Here is a 24,621-nt window from a genome sequence, read left to right on the forward strand (position 1 = left end):
AACCGCTGTTTTTTTATTATTATTTTCTTTCACAGCGCCTACAATCCTTCCGCCTAGGCCACACACAGTCTTTATGTGTGTGTGTGTGTGTAGTGTGTAATGTGTATTCATGTGGGTGTTTACAAAGTTTATATTTGTTTGCGTGTCGTTATCCAAGTGTGTGTGGCGCAGAGGGAAGGGCGTGATGGGATTCGATTGTTCACACAGGGTATTCCTCCTCGAGGCCCCGGCGAGTATTCTGGGATGTGGTGAAAACACCGCCACCATGCCCACCCAACCCCCAATGCCTCCCCCCACCCCCGACCACCACAACAAAGACCCCGCCATATGTAAGCCTGTTGAGGATGCCACCCAGTGCCAGTGGGCAGAGGGGGGTTGGCATCAACCACAGTTCCACTAACAATCTGAGGGCATCAGCGAGAGGCATAGGAAGGAATAATGGTGAAGCGAAAACAAAACAACAAAGGAATACGACCATGAACGACGGTGCCGGTGGATTGCTAGCATAGGCGCCACGACTCATTGAGAATCTTTCAGTCGCCAGCATGGATTGGCGTGGGGGGTGGGGATGGTGGTGTCTGAAGTACTTTGTTGAGATGCATAAAAATAGAGATTCTATTTATGTTTCACACAATCGCAAATGAAAGACAGTGTTATATTTGAATGAGTGATGAACTAAAATGTGTCAATAGCCTATTGGTTTGAGCTGGCAAGTGAGTGACTCATGGCTTTTAACATTTTTATTTATGTATTTTTTTAATGTATTGTTTTGCTTTATTATGGTAAATACAGTAGGTGTGTATGGACAGAAAACCCAGGTCCTCACAAGGAGCAACTGTTTGAGCTAACGCAGCTGTTTTTTTATTTTTTTAATTATTTCATTTCTTATTTTCCCAAATGAAACTTCAGCTTTGAAAGTGATACAGCGTACATTGTTGTATGCTTATAGCAACTTGAAGTGATACAAACACACAAGTATTGCAATATCTTGGCTGTGATGTCATATACCATCCTAACGGGAACACTGAGGAGTTTCCCTCCCCTTATTGGAAATTGGACGTGTTGGACTATGGCGTTAAGAATGTAGTGCAACCAATTAGAAACCACTGCAGCCATCTCTTGAAGGCAGCAGGTGCGGCGGGACAAACGTTTGGTACGTAGTAGAGAAGTAGTAGAGAACGAAGTAAAGAAATATAAAGGCAGAGACGGAACCCCAGAAATCCAGAAATGGAGGAGAGATGATGGGAGATGGAAAAGAGAGAGGTGGAGGGGATCTGTCTATAAGCGCAGTGATGCGGCACAGAGTGTGCTGGTGATGACTCAGCTGGCTCTCCATATAGCTACATCACCCTGCCCCCCCCCCCCCCGTCACACTCTCCCCCACACTCTCTTTCATGCTCTTTATTTGTTAAAGAGTAAAGACTACAGATCTAAAATGGCTGTTGAATACTTAGATATACCGGCTGTCAGATCATAACAAATCTCCCTTGCTAAACTTTGTACTACTTTGCCTCGCTACTTTTGCCTTTGTGTTTTATTGTCTCTTTCTCTCGTCCTGATTGATGTTGCTATGAATTCGGTCCGGGCTGCAGGGATACTCAAATAGCTTTGCCTGAGGGCTGGAGCTTTACTTGATGCTATTGTTGTCTGTGTGCAGCTATAGCCTTCTGTTATCACTCATCTTAGGAATGGTATGGTATATTAAGTTTAAATATTACAATTTTTCATGTATGTAAGTAAGTATTCATGTCTAGGAAGCATGCTTTTGTTTTTTCTAGCCACAGTAGATGGTTAATTCGTTTTTTGAGGCTGGTGTGAATGAGCCCCCTGTTTCTCTCTTCTACAAATTATATTAATTCAAAGAAAGATTTTAACTTTCTCGTTCTTCTCCCAATTGAAGAGAGCTGAACAGACTCAAGTTTGGCATGCAAGGATATTTATTGGCTCCTCTAATCAATAAGTGAGTAACGATTGATGATTGTGGGAGCAAAAGAAGAGACTTTGCCCTGATTACTGTAAGAGCATCGGAAGTTGTTTTTGAGAATTGCTGATGAGATACGGTTCCCCACGAGCCAGATCGGTAAATTGATTGATGCTGGATGCAAAATAGATCTCCTAGCTCTTCTTTTTAATCTCTCCATGTGTGTATGTGTCTGCGGCGTGAAATCCAGCGTGTTCGTTTAACTTTTGAGAGTGAAAAAAAGGTTTCATACTGCTTGTATGTACTTTGTATCTGCCTCGAGTGTTTGTGTCTGTTTGTCTGTGCAGTCAGTCAGTCAGTCACACACACACACACACACACACACACACACACATGCACATGCGCACGCACGCACGCACGCACGCACGCACGCACGCACGCACGCACGCACGCACGCACGCACGCACACACACACACACACACACACACACACACACACACACACACACACACACACACACACGCATACGCACACACACACAGAGAACGGGGCCTGTCCCTGTGATTACCAGACCCTCGTGTCACAAAAGCCAGAGTGCAACTCTAAACTCCTCAATCTGTTTACACTCCCTCGCCAACCTATTCATCTCCTCACCGTTCTCCCTCCCTCTCTCTTCAGCCATCTCTCGCTATCTCTTTACTAATCCCTGCGCGTTTCACCTCTGTCTGTCCCCCCCCCCTCTTTATGTCTCCTCACTATCCTTTCTCTCTCCTTCAGTCTCTCTCTCTCTGTCAGCGTGGCTCCTCCTCTCGTTCTCTGAGCGCGGTGTGGAATGTGGTGTTAAGTGTCGTCCTTCCTCGTAACGGTGATACTTCCTCCTCGGCCAGCCTCGCTGTGCGCTCACCTTACCTGCTCCGGCTCCATTCAGTCTCGCCTCCACAATCAGCCCCAGAGGCACACAGGCAGAACCCTCCGCCTCCCCCTCCCCCTCCTCCTCCTCCTCCTCCTCCTCCTCCTCCTCCTGCCTTTCCCTCTCTCTCTTCAACACTCCACCTCCCTTCACTCCCTCTATCCAGCCCCCATCCTCCTCCCTTCACCTTCCCTGGCTTTGGGTAAACACACAGGCTTAACTCTTGCTGTTCTTGTCTCTCAGGGAAATGTGTATACACAGTAAAAGAGACCGGTCCATTTGGTTAGATTTGTACACTTGGTGCTACAAGTGGATACATGAACGCTGACAACTCCACTAGTGTGCACACATGCAATAGGCTTAAATACGTGATTGCACACTTACGAAGACACATCACTTACTTGTTCACTGTAAGTAGTTTTGGTTTCATAGATGAGTGTATGCGTATGTCGATGCTCAGTACCACTTACATATAATACGTTGATTGGCACAATGAAGTTCCTTCCGGATGGATGTTCTGGTGTACTTGATTGAGACTGTGCTGCCTTTCTCAGAACCATGCATGCGTATGCATGCGCGCATGCTATTAATTATATGTTCAAGCATGCAAGGAGCTTCCACGTGTGGGACAGCGACGGTAGTAGTGATGGCACTTTGGCTGGCTTTTGGTTTGTTGAGTTGTAGCTATAGTTTTGTGTTAACTTGTATTGCTTTTGACATGGCATTTTGTGGCACTAAAGATGCACCGATGTACAGCATGCCCCCCCCACCTTCACCCATCCGTCCCACACACACACACACACACTCTCTCTCACACTCTCACACATTCACACTCGGCTAAGCTGACCTCTCGCGCGCGGCCCACTCGCGCATTCAGCTGCGTAAGCCTTGCTTTCTCGTGCGCGCGCTCTCTCAATCACTCAGCCGTCCACGCGCACGCTCACAGAAAAACCTCAAACACTGTAATGGCCGTCTCTCATTTCATTTAATCTGCCTAGAGGAAAGGCCTGGAGGCGGCCCAGCAGCCCTGATTAATAATAGGCTTTGGAAACACAGTCTCTCTCTGCCACACACTTCGGCTGCCTGGCTCCCAAAACACACTGCGCCCCCACCACCACCACACCACTGCTGCACTCCACTTTTATCATCATCTGTAATGAAAATCCCCACCATTTAGAATGTGTTTTACAAATTATCCAGAAAAGAATGCGAAAGTATTGGAGGCTTGGAGGGATTTCTTTTTGAGCAACTCTTAAATTGTGTGTCCAGTTTGAATTCCAGGTATTTTATTCTCCCTCTACATAGCCCCCCCCACACACACACACACCCTCATAACGTTAGATTTAATGTGACATATCTGTGACATATCTAACCAGCTCAGGGCGAGGAGGTAGATGGAGGAGGTATAATGGTCTTCCTCCTAGGGTCCCACCCTGAGACATCCAGCTCTACCACATTAATTGGATGAATCTGGCGAGACATAAGTTGTATGGTGTTAAAACACGTTTATCCAGTGTAATATTTATTGTTTATTGAGTGTTTTCGGGTTTTTATGTTTTTATTATTGAGTTTTTATTGTACTATAATCTGAACGTATGTTTTTCCACATGCATGTACCTAAAAAAAAGTGTAAGTGACAATAAAGTGAATCTGAATGTAACTCTAATAAACCTTATCACTGGCTCTGTGTGTGTGTGTGTGTGTGTGTGTGTGTGTGTGTGTGTGTGTGTGTGTGTGTGTGTGTGTGTGTGGTTGGTCAGGTGGTGTTGGAGTGTGTCCTGCAGAAGGACCTGGTCTACAACAAGGTGAATCCCATCTTCCACCACTGGAGGATTAACGACAAGAAGTTTGGTCTGACCTTCCACAGCCCAGCTGATGCCCGTGCCTTTGATCGGGGTATTCGCCGGGCCATTGAGGACATCAGCCAAGGTGGGTTTGAGTGTGTGTGTGTGTGGGGGGGGGCACCATCATGGGGGGTTAACGTGCCACCATCATGGGGGGTTAACGTGCCACCATCATGGGGGGTTAACGTGCCTGCATGTGTGATTCTTGATGTTTGGGCGAGGTGTGGGAGATTATCAGGCCTCACCGGAACACACCTTAACTCGAGGCATCAAACAACCACCATTGACTATTGTTTTGGTTATCTAGAAATCAGTACAACCCGCAGATTACTGTCTGCTCCTCTTCCTTTTTTTTATATATTTTTTCATACTCTGAGCCACCAGTCAGTCTCACAACAGGCCTTATTGCTAGAATACACCTGCAAAGGTCTGCAGTGTGCATGCACCAGCAGCCATCCTATACATGATAAAAGTCTATCACGCGGTATGCATTCATGTTCATGTTCAGTTCATGTGGTATGCATTGTACCGTGTGTGTGTGTGTGTGTGTGTGTGTGTGTGTGTGTGTGTGTGTGTGTGTGTGTGTGTGTATGTGTGTGTGCGCGCGCGCATGTGTGTGTGTGTGTGTGTGTGTGCGCGCGCGTATGTGTGTGTGTGTGTGTGTGCACTGCATGTGTGCACTGCGTGTGTGTGTGTCGGCAGCCTATGCTCCTGTCTGTATGTTATTGCCATGTAATGCCTGACCTAGCATCTGTTGTAAGGGGAGATGCATAGCGTTGATTAGTGTTGATGACTTCCCCCTGCTACCTGCTCACTCAACCAAGCAGGACCCCTCCTCCTGGGTTATCTTATCAGCGCCAGCTGCCTAGATAAACACTCTACTTCCTGTAGAGACTGGCAAAGGCGAAGCCGTGCCCGGACAGCGGGCGATAGTGGAAAGAAAGGGAGGGAGGGCTGGATGGATGGGGGGGGCAGGGAGTGGAGACACGTGGACCAGGTTAGAGATCGGGTATAGGGGCAGAGGTTCAGATGAGGGAAAAGGCTGGAGGAATTTCACCGCAAGTGTAAGTCTGAGAGAGCATGAGTGTACACTCAGTGTTGCAATAGATAGATTATCATTGAGGATTTTACTGAGTAGGAATACAAAGGTCTTAATAGACCTCTTTATTTGAATACGGGAGACAAATAAAGACGTCTTTACTGTAGTTGTTGTGTGGGTTCTACCTTTTTAATGTTGTGTACAGGGCTAAATGTACTTTTAGCCCTGCACCCATTGTTGAGGTGCGTGCAGTTAGGTCCACCTTGAAGCCTTAATAGAGGAAACATGTGGTCAGGCCTAACTCAAGGTAGCATTTAGGCTAATTTGGGAAAACAAGACAAAGGGTTGGGTTGGATCTCTGACTTGAGTTAGCAGCTTTGGTTCCTTATCCCGATAAGCATTATTCTTCAGCACTGTGCCAAGGGGTTGCAAAGTCATCCAATTAGCAAGAGGACCGCCAGCTCAGCGATCTGCCACCAAGTCCTGTGTTGCGCAAGAGGCTGGCTGGCAGGCCTATGGGAGCAGTACTCTTTTTTTACTCTCTCTATCCAGGACCCCTTAGTGGGGAGTGGGGTGTAACAAACCATATTTTGCAAGTTTATTGATGTTTGCCTCTGTAACTTCTTGTCCACAATACTTTATCCAAAGATCAAACCACTGGCACACGTGTTAAGTATTTCAATCATGCAGTGAGTGGATAGTGGGCATAAGTGTGGGCCATCTTTGAAGATGCTGAATAGATCACCAATGATGAAAAGTAGAATCCTAAGGGTGGATTTAATGAGACAAAAAAAGCATGCCCTAACAGAGGCCAATTTACATAACCAGTAAGTTGGCGGGAGAGCAAGTTGGCTCAGGCTATGAGAATATTAAGTCATTGTAGCAGAGTAAGCCTCTATGCCACTGGTTCTCAATGCGGGGTCCAGGGGCCCTTGAAGGGGTTCAAGGTGGTCTCCAGGTAAACAGTGTAGATTGGATAAAAATATCAAATGAGGGTCCTTGGCCTAATGCATAGCAAACTGGTTGTCCTTGAATTTCAAAAGGTTGATAATCACTGCTCTTTTTATACTGATGTCAACATTACAGGATAACCTGTCTGATGAACCCATTACAGCTGGGAAAGCATCTGTGTCATTTTTGATTTTTGCGTTGGCTGTGCAAAAATAGCAGACATATACGCTCACACTGCGAGCTTACTTGTACATCTGCTACTTTTGAACATTTTTAGAAGTGCGAGAACTACTGATTTAGAAGGGATTTGTAGAATCGGCCTCAGGTCTTCTAGTACTGCTGAATTGATGATTTAACTAATACCCATGGATCTTTTAAATGTTCTATCTGCAGCCTCTCGCTTGTTAGTTTCAACTGTGGCCAGGCTGTGTAGAGTTTCCCCCCCCCCCCTCTCTCTCTCTCTCTCTCTCTCACTCACTCACTCACTCACTCACTCACTCACTCACTCACTCACTCACTCACTCACTCACTCACTCACTCACTCACTCACTCTTCTCTCTCTCTCTCTCTCTCTCTCTCTCTCTCTCTCTCTCTCTCTCTCTCTCTCTCTCTCTCTCTCTCTCTCTCTCACTCTCTTTTCTCTCTCCTGGCTTCCTCTGTATTCTGCCAGTGTTGTGTAATACCTCTTCACCGTGCAGGCAGGTTCCTCTGTATTCCTGTTGCATCGCTCTGCTGCCCGACTGCTCTGTGTGTGTGTGTGTGTGGATGTGCGTGCGTGCGTGTGTGCTTGCACGCGCACATGTGTGTCTATACGTGTGCATGCACATGCATGTGAGTGTATCAGCCTTGCCGTCCTCTGTTGCCATGGCAACGCAGGCACATGGCTCTGGCAGCTCTGTGGTCCAGCACTGATAGAGTCTCTGTCTCTCACACACACTCACGCACTCACGCACACACACACGCACGCATGCACGCACACACGTAAACCCACCTATACCACTCTCCATGTGATTGGAAGACTGACGGACATACTGATGGACAGACCACGTTTAAAGGGTGATTTCATTTGTAGGCTACTTAGTTGCGTGTCAGTGTCGCACACTGAAAATAGCCCCACGCTGACAACGCACCACAGTGCAATGCGTAGTGAGCTTATAGATCTGTTGTTTTTGTTGTGCGACATCATGAGACGCAAATTGCCCCGTGATATTATCCCTGTGGTGCACACTGCATCGCCCTATGACAGACAGACAGATGGACGGACGGACGGACGCATGCATGCATGCTCTGGGGCAACATTAGCCAAAAATAGCAGATCCACAAGCTCAATGAGGTCGTAGATAGGCTATTTTGGCCGGTGAGATTTGGTGTAGACGGAAAAAAGCCGTCCAAGTACAGAGCCAACTCAGACAAGTCTAGAGGGTTTAAGTGGTTAAATAAGGCCTCAGTGATTCTAATTAAGTGAACTTGAGACTTAAAAAGAAGCTCTTGATGCCCCAGGTACACACAGTTTCCCCTTCATCCCCGGTGGAAATGACTTAATGCTTGTTTTCCACGCCGTTGCCAAGATCTTCGTTTTCTCCACTTCCGGTCAGTAATTCTGCGGCGTCTTTTCAAACACATTGAATCTGCTGCTCCATGTAGGTCAAGTTGCTAGGCGGGTCACATCGCACATACGTGGTGGCCATTTTTTGCCGTTCCTTCACTTGCTTTCACAAAGAAAACATGAATGTTTAATGATGAAATTGTAAATTTAATTAAATTGTATTTAATGATAAAAATGTATTTCTTTTGGATGCTAAACCATTGTTTTTAGATATTTTGTTGGCTCATTGTGACTGATGATGGGGGGGAAAAAGGAAAGAGAGAAAAAAAGACGGTAACATGGTTAGCCAAATCAAGTGGCATATTAGCTCTGGCTCCAGTGTCTGTAGATGAGGTGTTTTGGACAGGGGTGGGGGCTCATGGCGTTTTAGCCTGGGTCAGAGTTGCACTATCCCAGGCATGCATATTTCATTAGGCTCTTCTACACAGTAAAATCTGAGAGTGAACAAATGGAGCCAAATGGACCCCTACGGGTCCACTTAGCTCCATTTGTTGACTCTTGGAGTTAAATGGGCACTGAGGATTTTACAGTGTGTGTGCCTCACTGACACAAAGCAGCTTTCATTTCCCCATTAGGGCTGCAGTCAGAGGAAAGCAGAAGTCCTGCTCTATTCTCGCTTGACAAGAATCAGCGTTTATGACACCGAGTCTGTCGGCACGCTGTGCTCAAACATGCTCAGAGGGAAGGGCAGGCTGCCGTACGTCCAAATAGAAACGCTTTCGTGAGGTTTTCAATAAAAACGTTTTTTTTTCTTTTCTTTTTGTTTGTATGCAACGGTACTCAAATAAGGAAAGGTGGACAGGCACTAGGCAGGATAGAGTTTAGCTACAGAACAAGATTAGTAGTGAGATGTTTTGCCCTCTAGCGATGAGTTTCAGCTTCAAGGCGATATTCAGCTGTACTTTGAATTTCCATACTCTCATGATACCTCCTAGGCCCCAAAGCTCTGTGCTTTTAATGTATTTATTTTTTGAATTCCTTTTCACAACAAATTAATTTTGTGGAAGGCTATGGGGGAGTGATTAAAAAATGATTTTGTTCCATATGCTGGTTTTGCTAGATTAAATTTAAAATTAGGGCATCAAATTGAATCACCTCTGTAATAATTAACATAATTATGTGCACCATGGATATGTGTCAATAATTCTGTAGTCAGACTGAAGGTCTGGATGGTTCAATGATGATTTGGGACAAACAGAGGGTGCTGTTAAGATGCTGTAGCTGTTACTTCTGTGAGTGAGTATGCGTGCATGGTGATAGTGTTGGGATTGAGGCGTCCTCTAATCTCCTCCTTTTCCCTTACAGGTTGTCCATCATTCGGGGAAACGGATGCTCCTGAGGATGGCCTACAGGTGAGTGGATGTCCAGGGATTACAAACAGAGTCCATCTAGAATCTTCATTACAGTTATAAGCTTCATTGTTACATGGATAGCACTTTAGTATTGATAATCCCAGATGGGACACCTCAACTGTCTCTGGTGTCTCACCGCATGCTGTTTTCATCACTTAAACCTCCAGACGTTCATCCTTGGCACCTTTATTTTCTCCCTTCACACCAAGGGACCTATTTAAGCCAGGTTTCCATATCATATCCATATCATAGTATCAATACGGCACTTCACGACTCTACCTGCGTTTGCAGTCGTTTCCATATACAAGCACCTGGTCCTTTGAGTACTCTGGGGGGGTAAGAGATACAAAATCCCGCCCCATTCCGTCAGGGTTCTCATAGAGCTGAATGGAGACTACATGGTGACGTGTATATAGCTTGTGACTACTGATTGGTCAGGGAATCCTCACAGCTGTGTCACTGTCAACACAGAAAGACAACTTCTGTGGGACACAGAGTTTAGTTCGCAAGTCGCGGTCTACGTTTTTGTTTTGTTGCAGGATAGCTATCTCCGGACCAGAGCATGTTAGCCTGCCTCCTGGTAGCTAGTTTGGCTATTTGTTATTATTTGGCCATGTTCACCCTGATGTTAAATGTCTTCATTGTTGTAAAGACCTGATGAAGACTCACGTGGGGTTGAAACGTTGTCCACCTCAATATGTGTCATCATGGGTGCTTTTTGGGCATAACATAAATTAGACCAAAGAGTGTTTTCTCCCATTACCATTAAGAAGAGTTAATTGCACTTGAGCACTTAAATGATTGATTATGGAAGTTGGAGGAGATGCCAACAATTGTCTGCTGAGGAAAAGTGAAAGTGTGCGACCATCTAGCAACCTAACCGACTAGTAGACTACATGCCGCCGCCAGTGCCTGGAGTCTGGAGCCAGTGCCAACAGAATGCACTTAAAAGGCTGTGAAGAAGACCCCGTAATTTGCCCCCATGAACCAAAAGTAGTAATCGGTCCGTGTCGGGACCATCATTTAGCGATAGAAACACTGATATTGCTAACCGGAAGGTAGCGATAATGTTTTATTAAGCTCCTAACATCATCCCTCACCTCCCTTTTGGATTTTGATGACATCACACCATGGAAGCCAGCGTTGCCTAGCGACGGGAAGCTAAAATACGGTAAAAATTATATTATTAATTCTGGATTAATACTCTTTTAACATTTCTCGAGGTTGGCATGAATTGTGTTAATAAAGTGATAATATATAATGATTTCTGGAATCAAGGGAATCTGGCATTTGAGACAGGCAAAGAATTTCACCTTGCTTCAGCAATGTCTATTGTCTACTCATTTATGTCCAAGACACATCCGTGATATCTTATCATATCAATTGTCTTTGGAGACGCATACTAGCAGCCAGCGGATACTTTTGGTTTTTATTTCTCATTAATAGCTTAAGTGGTAGGCTTAGGCTACCTCCCAGCATGGCAAATGGCTGATGGCAACTCATGGACACTCACCCTATGCAATCATAATGAATATGTGTACTATGGCCCAGATCAATCATCATTCTTTCAACTTCAGTGTCTCTCAGAAATGTGATCCGCCATGTTGAACTTGAGAGTTGTGTTGAATTAAGATGGTGTGTAATAATGCGCTTTCTAAATAGTGAGTCTGTCATTTAAGACCATGTTAGGACCAGGGGTGAAAGTGGCTTGAAGTTCTTGCTGGAACTATACCCCAGCATTCATCTCCAAATATTGTTTTCCTCATACCAGGGTAAAATAGAGCCCCTAATCTCTTTGCTGGAATAGCCGATCTACAAGCTCACAGTGTTGTGAGCTTCCAGATTGGCTATTGTCACCAAATGTTCACCTATTTTCACAGAATTTTCACGTATTATGACATGCCCAGACTAGGGATGTTAGGGTTCAAGTTGTTAACTAGAGGCAGGCCAGTGCTTGAACCAGAACTGTATGTCTCAGAGCTTTGCCCCCAACTAGGCCCCAGCAACCATGCAGCCTTTTGTTTTCCAATGGTTGTTCTTGGGATTTACAGGTGTTTAACCAGGGCCAGCTAGAACCTGATGTGAAGCTGGGTGTTGGCCAACAAATGTGCTCTTGCAGGCTTAGCTGTCCATATCAATCTATCCAGCGAGCTGTCACTCTGTCAGAACTGAAGTCGGAACAATAACTAGTGCCTCGGGTGCCATATTTTGTTCCTTAAATTTGTTTCTGTTCTGGCGTGGCAACGTGTGGCGTAGTATGGTCGAGCTTGTGTTATTCAAACCTGCTTTGTTGAGAGTCCTGAGCTCTGTGTCTGAGGTGTGCTATGTCGGTCAGCTGATGAAGGAAGTGTATGTCTTTGTTCCCTTTGTTGAAGCAACACGCCGTGGCCTCTGGTGCTGTGTTAACTGTTGAGGTGTGTGGATAAGAATGCAGTGCAAGAGAAAGGCATGCAGGTATATAACTCAGTCCTACACACCCATGTTCATTTGTTTTAGATATGAGGCATGTTACAGGAATGCCACTCACCTGCTCCACGTTAGATTGTGAAATAGGTGAAAAGACAGATTTGAAAGGACAAGCTCTTGTAACACAGGCTCACAGTATGTTGCAAATGTCCTACATGCTCGATCAGACCATTCGTATTGCGGACAACACACTATAATGGCCGCCTATCCCATAAAGGGGCATTCAGGCTTAAGGTGAGGACCCGTCTTTGACTTTGACTCCTCTCGTGTATGACTTCATTCACTGTGTGGACTCAGAGTTCAAAGGTCAGGGAGGAAGAGAGTTGTGTTCCTGTAATGTACCCTAAGTTTCTCTATAACCCTCTCTATAATAATGTGAAAAGAGACGATTTAAGCTCAGTGTGGGGGGGGGGGGGGGGGGGGGTGAAATAATTTACTTTTTTTTTTTTTATTCCCTAAAATATAGATGCCAGGATTAAAGTTGTTAAGGAGCCTGAACATACAGGAAATCCAGTGGCACCACTGTTGCTAGGCAGCAGGGGGGAGGGGGGGGGGGGCGTCTATGTAGAGGGAAGGGATGGATGGAATGGGGGGGGGGGTGTTCAGGAGGTTCAGTGAGTGAGCCACCGAGGGTGTCGCCATGGTGATTTGGCATCCGAATGTTGCGGTCGGAGACCTGGGCTACAGAGAAAGGAAGAAATGAACGTGTAAGTGACTTTTCTCTCGCAGCAGAGCGCCAGGCAGGGAACCTGCACATGGCTGGTGTTAAATGCCACCATGCGAGGTGCGTGACATTATCTGCCTCACTTCCACCACTTGCACCATCCAACGGATTGCCCTCGGTTTGGTACCGATGTCATCGTGTGACATTGAAAAGTCACCGCCGTTCTCGTGTTCAGGTCTTATTTAACCCTTTCGGGACGAGAACCCATTTTGGTGTTTTAAGCATTATGTTATACTGTAGCTATAACATAATACTTTAGATTGTATTTATTTTTAAATCGTGAAAATGTGGCGCAAATCTTGGAATATATATTATATACTCTTTCACAGAAAACCTTTTTAACTCAAATATTTGGTTCTGAGGGTCCCTGGAACAACATATTTTCAGATGGGGCACGGTGGCCCATATTGGTTACATATAATTTTGGGGTCTTTGACAGGAAATAGGCCTATTTTAAGAACCAGCGTAATAGAAACATAGGTTATTCCAGCAAACTGTCATGATTTAGAAGACATTTGTAGAATCTGTTGTCAGGTCTAAATAGGTTAATTGATATCGATGGCGTCTCGGAAGGCAGCGCTACGCCGTAGGCGGCTTTGACCTTGTCTAGCGGACAGTGTCACATCAACATGGGAGGTTGCCATTAAGCCTTGTTTAGTTCCATGATTAGACTGGGACATCTTAAATCTCCTGGTCTACACAGATCCCCTGGGATTTGTGATGGCCTTGTTGTATTGTTCAGCATACTTATTTGCTGTGTGTGTGTGTGTGTGTGTGTGTGTGTGTGTGTGTGTGTGTGTGTGTGTGTGTGTGTGTGTGTGTGTGTGTGTGTGTGTGTGTGTGAGCACACACGCTCGTGTGTGTGTGTGTGTGTGTGTGTGTGTGTGTGTCTCAGGGTTATTATAGTTAAGTAAATAAAAAATCACACCAGTGTGAACCGAGTGGTGCAACTCCCCTCTCTCCCCCCCCTCCTCTCTCTCTCTCTCATTACCAGGCAACAGTGCAGCACTAATACTATCTCTCTGTTTCTGGCAAACAGCGCCCCTACTGGTACTCAGTCATACTCATTAATACATACACAGGTGAACAGGGACATTGCTGGTTGTAGGAGTGGTTGCACCACTCAAAAAAACGGAATAAAAAGAAAATGAGGCTTTACCACAAATAATAACAAAGTGAATCTGTATTGTGTGTACAACTACAAAACTAAATAAAACTTAAAATCCTAATGAAAATGTAGTTAGTTTTAGTCTTCAATATCTTCAAAGGAAGCAAAAATAGCAAATCTCCAAGCTCAGTAGCTCACAATGTGAGACTTGCCATTTTTGCTATTTGTCTGACCTTGTTCAATCATGACTAATGCATTTTACAATAAAGAAATAACTCTAAAACTGATGAAAACTAAAATTTAAAACTACTCAAAAACGAAACAAAACGAAATCCTCATGAAAACAGAAATTGAAAAATGGAAAGGAAAAATTAAATACTATTAACATCTGTGCGTGCGTGCGTGCGTGCGTGCGTGCGTGCGTGTGTGTGTGCGTGCGTGTGTGTGTGTGGGTGTGTGTGTATAGGTCCATCTTATCAACCCACATCCTGCCAAGCAAGGCTCAGCGCCCACTTGCTTGTCCTCCACCAGTAGACCACATTTCTTCCTCTCACTCAAACACCTCTCACACACACACACACACACACACACACAAACATGCGCACATACACACAAACACGCGCACATACACACACACACACACACACACACACACACACACACACACACACACACACACACACACACAGAGAGAAAAACAAGTGGTTGCACAACACCAAGCCACATACACGACTCAGTTCTGATGACCCAGTGCCAGAAAAGATGTTTCACAGCCACAGTCCTCCTCTCAGTACAAAGCCAAACACATTTTAGAACACCACAAGAAAAACGTCCTCATCCAATTTAGCATCGGTAGGAAGTGTTCTATTATCGGTTTAGTACACAGAGGTTGGTTGCCAGTTGACATTTACAGCCTGGCTCAAAGGCATACTGTGGGCCCTTAACATCATACTGGTTTGGTGCAACTTGACAGAGCTCCATAAAGTACCTTGGAGCCAGGAAGGGTGGTTGAAGGCATATTTACTGGGTTGGGGAGTAGCCTGGAACTTGGCTACACTTCCTAGTCTTGAGTTAACAAGGCCCAGAGATAAACACTACTTATGATTAGCCTCATTAAGCCACGGCCTATTTGTAGCGTGGAGAAACACATCATGGTTCACATAAACCCCAGTTTAGAGTTTTTAAACGGCAATGCTGAGCACACCTCGCATAAGACTTTCTCTCTCTCTCTCTCTCTCTCTCTCTCTCTCTCTCTCTTATATTCTTGACACACATTCATGCACACAAATGCACGCTCCTACTGTACGTGTGCTCAATGGGTTTTCAGTGTGTGGTGCCTCTACCCCCAACTTCCCCTGTCCTGAGCCCCTGCGCCTGTGAGGGCGGAAGCGTGTGGAACCATGATGTTGGTCCTGAGCCAGGTTGCCCCTGGCTGCCTCCCACCCCTCCCCACCTCCACCCGTTCCTCCTCCTCTTCCTCCTCCCTCACTCGGCCACATCTCTGGGGTCAGATCAGATCCAGATTGGCCCCCACGCATGCCTTTGAATGGTGGGGCTTAGGAAAGCGCTTTAAAAGGAAGCCCAAGTCTGTTTCCCATTTCACCTCTCCCCCATCTCTCGCACGCACGCACGCACGCACGCACACACACACACACACACACACACACACACACACACACACACACACACACACACACACACACACAGCTGTCATCTGGCTTTTTAAGTTCTGGGCTGCATTTCTCCAGCTGGAGCTGGTTTATGACATTCCCTCTGCAGACTCTTTGGCCGCTCTCTCTCTCTCTCTCTCTCTCTCTCTCTCTCTCTCTCTCACACACATGCACATGCACACACGTACACACACATTAATGTTTTCCTGTTCTGTTCTTTTTCTCCTTTTCCCCTGACTGTCTCCCGCTGCTCACATTCCCCTTTAGATGCTGGATGCATGTCACACACATTTGGTATGTGAGTAAGCAGAGTCAAGCACGCACACACAGGCACATGCGTGTACATGAGCACGCACGCATCTCTCAAACACACATGTGTGTGTGTTAACTATTGGGGTGAATGAGTGACGGAGAAGAGAGAGAGAGAGAGAGGGGAAAAAAGGAAAGAAGAGAAAGAGAGAGAGGGGGGAGTCAAAGGAAGCATCTCTTAGCAACCACAGGACAGTAATTACTGTAGCAGCAGCTGGGAGTCAACCAGATTTCCGCTGTGCGTTAAAACACTGGCGTGGGCTACTTTACACACAGCACTGGCTAACCAGAGCCAGCAGCCTCCTCCACATGTGCACGCACGCACGCACGCACTCATGCGCACAGAGAGAGAGAGAGAAAGAAAGAGAAGGACTGTAAACTTAACTCTGATAGACTACAAATGTTGCCAAATTGATCCATTCTCAGAGTTATGTTAGCACTGATGATTTTACTGTGTGTGTGTGTGTGTGTGTGTGTGTGTGTGTGTGTGTGTGTGTGTGTGTGTGTGTGTGTGTGTGTGTGTGTGTGTGTGTGTGTGTGTGTGTGTGTGTGTGTGTGTGTGTGTGTGTGCGTGTGTGTGTGTGTGCGTGCGTGTGCGCGTGCGTGGGGAGGAGAGGGACAAAGTGTGCAGGGACCACACTGTGTAGTCTGTGTTGTAATCCGGATACGGACGGTATGGTTTTGTGTACATGTGAGCGCATCCACTCGTATGCACAGACCTGTGGGCACCTTTGAGTGAGGGGGTTCAAAAATAGCTTTTGTCTTATAAACTGTCATACATTTTATACAAAAATAAAAATAAAAAGTATTTCCTATTCGATCTATTACACTATTAGATGCGAATTAACTTTATTCAGTGGACCCTTGAACCCTGCTTGGTCTCATGCAATTAAACTGTCTTGCGATTGTGCGTGAACAAGCTGTCAGCTGTGCAGATGGAAGCACCACGCTCATGTGAGTGCTGGAATGTGCTGCGCAGTGCGCACTGAGGACGTCTGAGCCCGTATAGCAGGAAGGCCATAGGGCCAAAGTGTTAAACACTACTGTCAGAAAAAAGTGCAGAAATAGAAAGATCTTGAAATTAAGTAAGCCTTAGTGACATTGTTGTTTGGACTGTTCTCACTGCTAAAACTGTGCTGCCGGACACAACGAATGTCCGAGTCTCCAATAAAGCTTGGTTTATACTGATTCATTTGCCGAAATTTCCAGTTTACAACGTGTGGATGTGTTATTGTTCAGGACTGTAAGGACTGACCATCTGCCTCTTTCTCCTCTCGGCACACATGATCAACATTATGCTCACGTGATCTGTAATTTTCTGTGGCCTCTTGCCTGTTTCAAAATGTTGTTATTGTTTCGCTTCTAATCCCGTTGAACAGATCTAAATTCACGTTATGTTGTGGTGGTCATTAGCCTGGTTTATTGTCGGTTGCCAGCCACGTTTAATATTGAGAAAACATAACAAAAATGCAGCATCCAGCAAGTGTTATTTATAGTCATCTCATCTGGATTGATGACAACAACAACAATCTTCCCTCTTGTTACGGTGAAGTTAGGCCGGGCGTAAAGTCGAGGGAATTCTCCCTTGCAAAGGCCCAGAGTCCAGCTTTTTTTTCTTCTTGTGCGCATGGCTCTGGGTTACAAGTGCCTCTGTGTTTATCAGGCTCTCCATGTCTGTAGGTTTTGCACCAATAAAAATGCTTGTAGGAACGCATGCGAGGCTGATAGGAACTGTGAGTTCTCAACAGAAGGGCCTTGAGTCATCGCCACACAGCACCATGAGGTGGCTGTTAATACGTAGGTGCAGGGCCCCCCCTGGTGGTAAGATGTGGAACATCTCACCCACTCACCCTGAGTCAGAATCACAGTGTGGTAATGACATGAGTAGACGTCTGAAATCTCAGCATAATTGAACACAGTCTTTATTTGCCTGTAAAGAAAACTAATTTCACCACAGTCAAACACCAGTTGATGAGACCAAAGGAGGCACTGATTCCGCTGCAGTGGTTTCAGTTCCAAGACCCAAAAGAGATACTAGACCAGTTTGCCCATTACTGTTTTTTTTTTTTTTTTAATTCATGGGATTTATTTGTTCATTTGTTTAACATTCATAAAATGCCTTATTTATTTTTTATTTTATTTAAAACGAAAATGTTTTTTGAAAATAAAAATAAAAAATAAATTAAATGTAGGAAAAGAAAATGGGATTTTTACCCGAGTCATGGCCCATAGCCTCGATACCCAGGCTTTCATTTCGTTTGCGCGGAAACATGGCCCATTACAATTGGTCTGTACCCCACAAATGGGTCTCGACCCACTGTTTGGGAATTTGGGATTAGTGCGCAAGTCACTCATCAATGCAAAGTGGATATAGGATGTTCTTTACAATGAGAAAATGCTCAAATTAAATTAAGAAAAGTACATAGCTATGCTACACTGTTCTCCTTCAGTTGCATTTACATCATGACAGTGTTTAACCCTGCGTTTCTTTCAGGTATGCGAGGAGCCTCCCTCCATCTGTACCCCCATGAAGGAGCCGTTCTCGCCCTTGAGCAATGTCGTCTCCACTGAGCCGTTCCGGGGATGCTACGTCCGCGCCCAGCCATTTGACGAGTTTCCCTCCAGTAACCGCCGCTATCTGCCCCCACAGGTCAGCGCTTCCCTACCTGACATAACTGACCCTATCTGTGTGAGATGTATTTATATAACGGCTACATTGAGTGTCGCAAAATGTTAGATAGGTGGTAGGAATAGTTTAATTGACGAAACATTTTTGACAGCCTGAATCTTTAATGCTGATCTTGGCAGATTTCTTTGTTTTTGTGGTACTAAAAATGTATCATCTACTACTACACAGCAACTAGTATTGTGCTAAAAGAGACATGGGGAGGACTGTGATCATAGAGATGAGTGTTTTGAACCAAGGTCATGCAGAAATGTAATTAATGTAACACTAACAACAGATTGTGCATAGGCTTTTTATCATGTTCCATGGTGACTCTTTAACACAAGTCTGTTGTAGTAATTGGCCTGATTCTGAATATATTCTATTCTTATTAATATTCCCGCAGGTGTCCTTCAAATCGAGTCGTCACGTCAGTTTCCACATGGACGAGGAGGAGATCGTTCGGATTAATCCGCGCAAGGACGTGCTCATCCGTGGCTATGAGGATTACCGTCACCCTGTCATGTGGAAACAAGAGACAGAGCGCGAGGACCCTGACTTCCCCACTGCCTTCCACAAACTGGACAGTAAGAAGTGTGAGTACCTCTTCCCTGAAGGCCCCGGTGGGGAGCTACACTCTGGCCCGGGCATGGGCATGGGGACGGGCATGGGGTTGGGCTTGGGCAAGGACACGTCCATCAAGACCCAGCCCTCGCCCCTGCTCAAGTCCAAGAAGGGCCGGCGGCGGAGGGAAGATGGAGAGCGCTCGCGCTGCATCTACTGCACAGAGATGTTCAACCACGAGGACAACCGGCGGGGGCAGTGCCAGGACGCCCCCGACCCCATCAAGCAGTGCATCTACAAAGTCAGCTGCATGCTGTGCGCCGAGAGCATGCTCTATCACTGCATGTCCGACTCTGAGGGCGACTTCTCGGACCCGTGCTCGTGCGACACATCCGACGAGCAATTCTGCCTGCGCTGGCTGGCCCTGGTGGCGCTGTCGTTCATCGCGCCGTGCATGTGCTGCTACCTGCCGCTGCGCGCCTGCCACCACTGTGGCGAGGCCTGCCGCTGTTGCGGGGGAAAGCACAAGGCAGCGGGGTGACCCGTCCAACCCGAGACACTGGGACACCCACAAAGCTAGCTAACACACAGGAAGTGGATAAAAGCGGAAATAATAAGCCGACATCCTTGTTTTCATTCCCCCTCTCAGACGGGGGTGACACGTTGTTGATCCCCAGCTCTGAGGGCTTTTGGAGATTTCAGTTTGCGTTTGTCGCCGACAAGCAGCAGCGGAGGACAAACCAATATGCTTTGCGGGAGCTCTGAGCATCAAGCTACGTTCAGGAGCTTAACCTGAGGAGGAGGTGTTGAGATTAACAGACTTGGAGATATTACTAAAACACACCAATACTGTATACACGCACACACACACACACACACACACACACACACACACACACACACACACACACACACACACACACACACACGTCTAACATTCACTCATTCATAGACAAAACCAGGCCACAAATGTCAGGACTCTGCTACAAGTAACTTGTAACTTTATGAAGGAAAATTGTCTTTTGTACAGAGAGCGGAACCTAAATGACAAAAAAAGAAAACAAATTTATTATGCGTAAAGAAAAAAAAATACTTGCTGTTTGAGTATGCTAAAAGGGATATGTTCTTGCTTTTTTTTGGTGAATTTGCAGTCGGGTAACAGTGGCCTTTCCTTCACGGCTCAAGCATTTGCTGACAATGTAATTATTAGACGGAGAAAGTGCACTAGAAATTGTACCCCAACCCTCCCTCTTAAAAGGTAACCCTCTCAAAATCTAGTGGTACATATACCATATTTAGTGTAATTTAACATTTGAGAGATGTTGCTGTGGTGGATGTATAGCTATGTGTTTCCTTGCTTTCTTTTACATCGAATGTTAACACAAAGAGAACATCACAGCTTGTTTTTTTTAAGGTACGGTACGCTGAAGGTACGGCATAGCTCTTGACATTCATTTAGATAATAGAATGACTTCCTGGTCTTTCTGAGGTGATTTGGACCATGTGATTGCATTCCAACAGAAAGGGATTGATGCCATGACTAGAAGGGAAAATGGTAACGACCTACTGCACCATCCTCAATCCCCTGCCCCACAGCCCAAAAATAGCATAGTGTTTCCACATCAACAACTAGTATTAGAAACCTCATAATTGAGACCAATACACCACAATATCATTTACTTTAGCAGATTTCAGTTTTTGGCCCCGTTTGTTGGCTTAATAGTGAACCTGGTGTTTTTGTTCCATTGTTGTGATTTTTATTTTTATATTATGAACCTGAAGCTGAAATTTTGCTCAACCAGCAAGTTTTGTTTTTGGTGAATAATGGGTTTTGAGTGGTCCTTGGTGAAATGATGAGGCACTTAAATTAGACGAATCTTTGAAGAAAATCCTGAGGTTTTTAGGATTAGACTAATAGACTGTAAATAAAATTGACCACTTGAACTCCTAATTTGGCATGAAATAAACCCACCTTGAAAGCACTGGTCTACAAGCTTTGGTTACAGCACCCTCTCCAAATTTACAGGAAGTACTGTATGTTTGTCTCTTGTAAAGCTTTGTTCTTGATTATGTAATGTAGTATTGCTTATAATGCTATCATAGAGTCTATTCCTGACAGCTGGTCCACAGGAACTCCTGGCATGTGTCACGTGACCATTAACCAAGTCCTGAATGAATGGGTGTGTAGTTTTCAACGTTGAATACTTTTTGCTATTGACAAAGCATACAGCTATTGTGTGCGTGCATAGGTCTTCGTATGCACTGGCGAGCGATGTCAAATAATGTTACCATGTGACGTGGTTTGACTCCTAACAATGTGCTCTGTTTCCCAAAAAGCATCTTAACATTACTGTTGACCCGTTTGCTCACAGTCAAATGAAGATAATACTTTAATATTAAGACCCTTTTTGGTGATTCCAAGCCCCGATAGAGTTATAGGTAGAGTGAACTGTTAAATCCCATTTCCTATCCAAAGGAACACAGCCAATATAACACTGCAGATATAGATAATCCTTGGTGGAATTAATAGCTGTCGTTGACTTGACAATTCTAAAAAATTTTAAATATTAATTTTGATTAATCCCCAAACCCCTAACTGTTAATTTTGGAAATCTAGCTACGATAACACGGATATGTGTTTAAGCAAAAAAATAAATACAAAAGGCATTGGTTGCTTTTTAATTTTTGACATTGAATTTAGCACTACTACCATATACCGCTTAATTTATATTCTGCCGTACGACGGAGTCGCACGCCATAAATAGCGAACCTACAAGCTCACAATGTGTTTCGATCTCCGAAGTGCGACTCATCGTACAACGACATATAAATCATGCTGTAACTCCTTCCAACAGATTATGCACATCATGTCCCCTGCTGTCACCCCTGGTGGAAGACAGTGGCACTTCAACCTCTGTAAAAGACTGGATCAGAGGGGCGGGGGCAGACTCATTTATTCCCTAAAGTCCACCTCTGTAATGCCCACTGGCACCAATGCTCTCTTTACTTTCTATGCAACCTTTTTTAACATGGGAAACTCACTGAACTCTCTAGACTGAGTCAGTGACGGGACATGACACTTTAACACTCTAGGGTAGACCCCCCACCCCATCTCACCCCCTGGTACCAAACTTCAAACACCTGTAAATACTTAACACTATATTTAAATATTGATAATAATCCCAGTTGTTGTTATTGTTTTTTCCTTTCCTGAATTTTTTTTAAGATAGAGCTGTATTTATCGCTGCTGTCAGTATATATAGGCCTACTGTAGCTTCAATTGACAGCATTATGTACATAGGTCACCTTTTAGTATTATTTCACATTGAAAAGTAGAGGGCGTTTGATGGAAATGGCTATTGAGCTTCTAATAGAGTCTCTCTCTAGTTTTGTACGGTGAAAGAAAGGAAGGAAGGATAGTGCTAATACGGTACAGTAGTGGCAGTCCACTTATTTCAAAAGAAAAAAAAAGTTTGATATATATAAAGCTGCTAGATACAATCACTAATTTTATTGTGTGGAGAGAGAAAATCAGCTATGAAAGACTGTTAAAACAATACCTAGTTCTGCAACAGCTTATAACCATGACCATGAGTGTTTTAACAGGTTTGATCGCTGTGTGTGTGCATGTTTGATGTGCACATCATTGTGCTTGTACGTGTGTGAAGGCATGCATGTGATGCGAGTGTGTGAATGAAATTGTATGTGCTATCGTGTGTGTGTGTGTGTGTGTGTGTGTGTGTGTGTGTGTGTGTGTGTGTGTGTGTGTGTGTGTGTGTGTGCGCGCGTGTGTGCGTGTGTGTGTGTGTGTGTGTGTGTGTGTTGGCATGCATCTGCAGTGTGTGCGTCACTGAATGGTGTGCCTGTTGTTATAACCTCCCATTGTAATTGGATTGCCCTGCATGAACAGTCAAATCCTCTAAGTTAATTCAACTTGTGAGAGTGTACAAATGTAACTAAACGTACCCGTAAGGGTCCATTTGGTTACATTTGTATGAGTTACAAATACATAAATTAACACTGAGGGTTTTTACTGTGTATTGCAAGCTGAACCAAGGTTTGATGAACCTGATTAAAACTTGCTGGCTGAGAAGCAAAATGTAGGACGTGCATTTATACAAATTACGGAAATAACACCTTTTCATTCTGCATTAACCAGCACAGTGCAACTTCCTCTCATGTACTGTATTATATATGCAACACGTGTCTGTCCGCTGTAATATATTTTTTTATTTTGTACCTGCATTATGTAAGGCTTCAGTTTTTAACCACTTTGCTGCTAGTCTTTTATCTTATTTCAATCTTGGAAATTGTGCATATCTTTGGGGAATGCATACGTACAAGTGTACATTCTTGACATTGTGTAGATTAAAAAAAGAAAAAAGGCTATATAAACATGTTTCTCTTCAGTGTATTGTTTTAAAAAGGTTACCTTTCACAAACAGTTGAGTGGTTATATTTCAATCCTCCAATGCTTTTGGTGCACTGATGATATATGTAAGCTTTCTCATCTTACAACACTTTGATGATGTAACATTTGTGATTAGTTCTAAATAGTGGAAGACATTTGTGTTTTTGAAAATTGCAGTATAAATGGTACTAACTATTCTGTAAACACTGCCTGTTTTCTTTCTCTCTCTCTCCTTTTTCCTCTTCTTTTTTTCTTGTGCATATTTCTTTCCTGTGCATCTTTTCTTTGGGTTTCTTAGTGCCATCAGCTGTTCACACCCTGACAACCTCCAAAAAGTGCCTCACGTCCATCTAATGCTTTGTTTATACCCTGTCATGTGACGCTGCCGCATGCCAAAAGTAGCAGAACCACAAGCTCACAACGCGACGCCAGATGGCGCATTGTGAGCCTGTGCATTGGCTATTTTTTTCAGAGATCGACACAGCCATATGACAGTATAAACCAGGCTTTAGTTTCCATCTTACAACTTAACAACTCTTGTTCTGGTTCTATTGGTTTATATACGTCTAGGTATTTCTATCATGGTTCGAAAATACCAAGTATATGATGTAAAATTTATAGTCCAATAACTCATGTCATAGTTGTATTTTCTTTATACAGATGTAGCTCGTTACTTTTCATAAATATATAATGTAAATATGCATACATATGTTTGTAACTGTTTTTATGTTACATCATACACTTGTAATTTGACATATCAAATAACATTATCATAATAAAATGGTGAGTTTTAGTCTTGTTGTGTTGTCATTGTTTTTTGTGTTGTCTTTTAGAGACAAACCCCAAGTGAACTACAACATTTAAACTGGAGAAAATAAGTGATAACATAACACAACATAACATAATAGGAAATGTGGTGGAATATACTGTGTATACAACAAACACACACACACACACACAATAATTACTTGCGCAAGCAGAGCGTGCAAGTAATGTTATTAGTCAGGTGCTACAATGCGTATGTCCCTTAGCAGCATATGGCTGGCACGGGACATATACATATACGGAAGCAGACCGTGC

At 44.5% G+C, this 24,621-nt stretch overlaps 1 protein-coding gene across 1 annotated transcript in view; it reads left to right on the top strand.

The window, feature by feature from the left end:
- Positions 1–24,334, top strand: part of spred1 (sprouty related EVH1 domain containing 1) — a 45,277-nt gene extending 20,943 nt beyond the window's left edge. Inside the window, exons 3-6 of the mRNA XM_080784793.1 lie at positions 4,593–4,761; positions 9,578–9,624; positions 18,396–18,551; positions 18,973–24,334. Coding sequence (XP_080640919.1) covers positions 4,593–4,761; positions 9,578–9,624; positions 18,396–18,551; positions 18,973–19,671 — 1,071 coding nt within the window. The 3' untranslated portion in view covers positions 19,672–24,334. The remainder of the gene's footprint in view (positions 1–4,592; positions 4,762–9,577; positions 9,625–18,395; positions 18,552–18,972) is intronic.
- The last annotated feature ends 287 nt before the right edge of the window (positions 24,335–24,621 follow it).

Source organism: Protomyctophum bolini, assembly GCF_963924005.1.
Source record: "Protomyctophum bolini genome assembly, chromosome: 15".
In the NCBI taxonomy this organism is placed as follows: Eukaryota; Metazoa; Chordata; class Actinopteri; order Myctophiformes; family Myctophidae; genus Protomyctophum; species Protomyctophum bolini.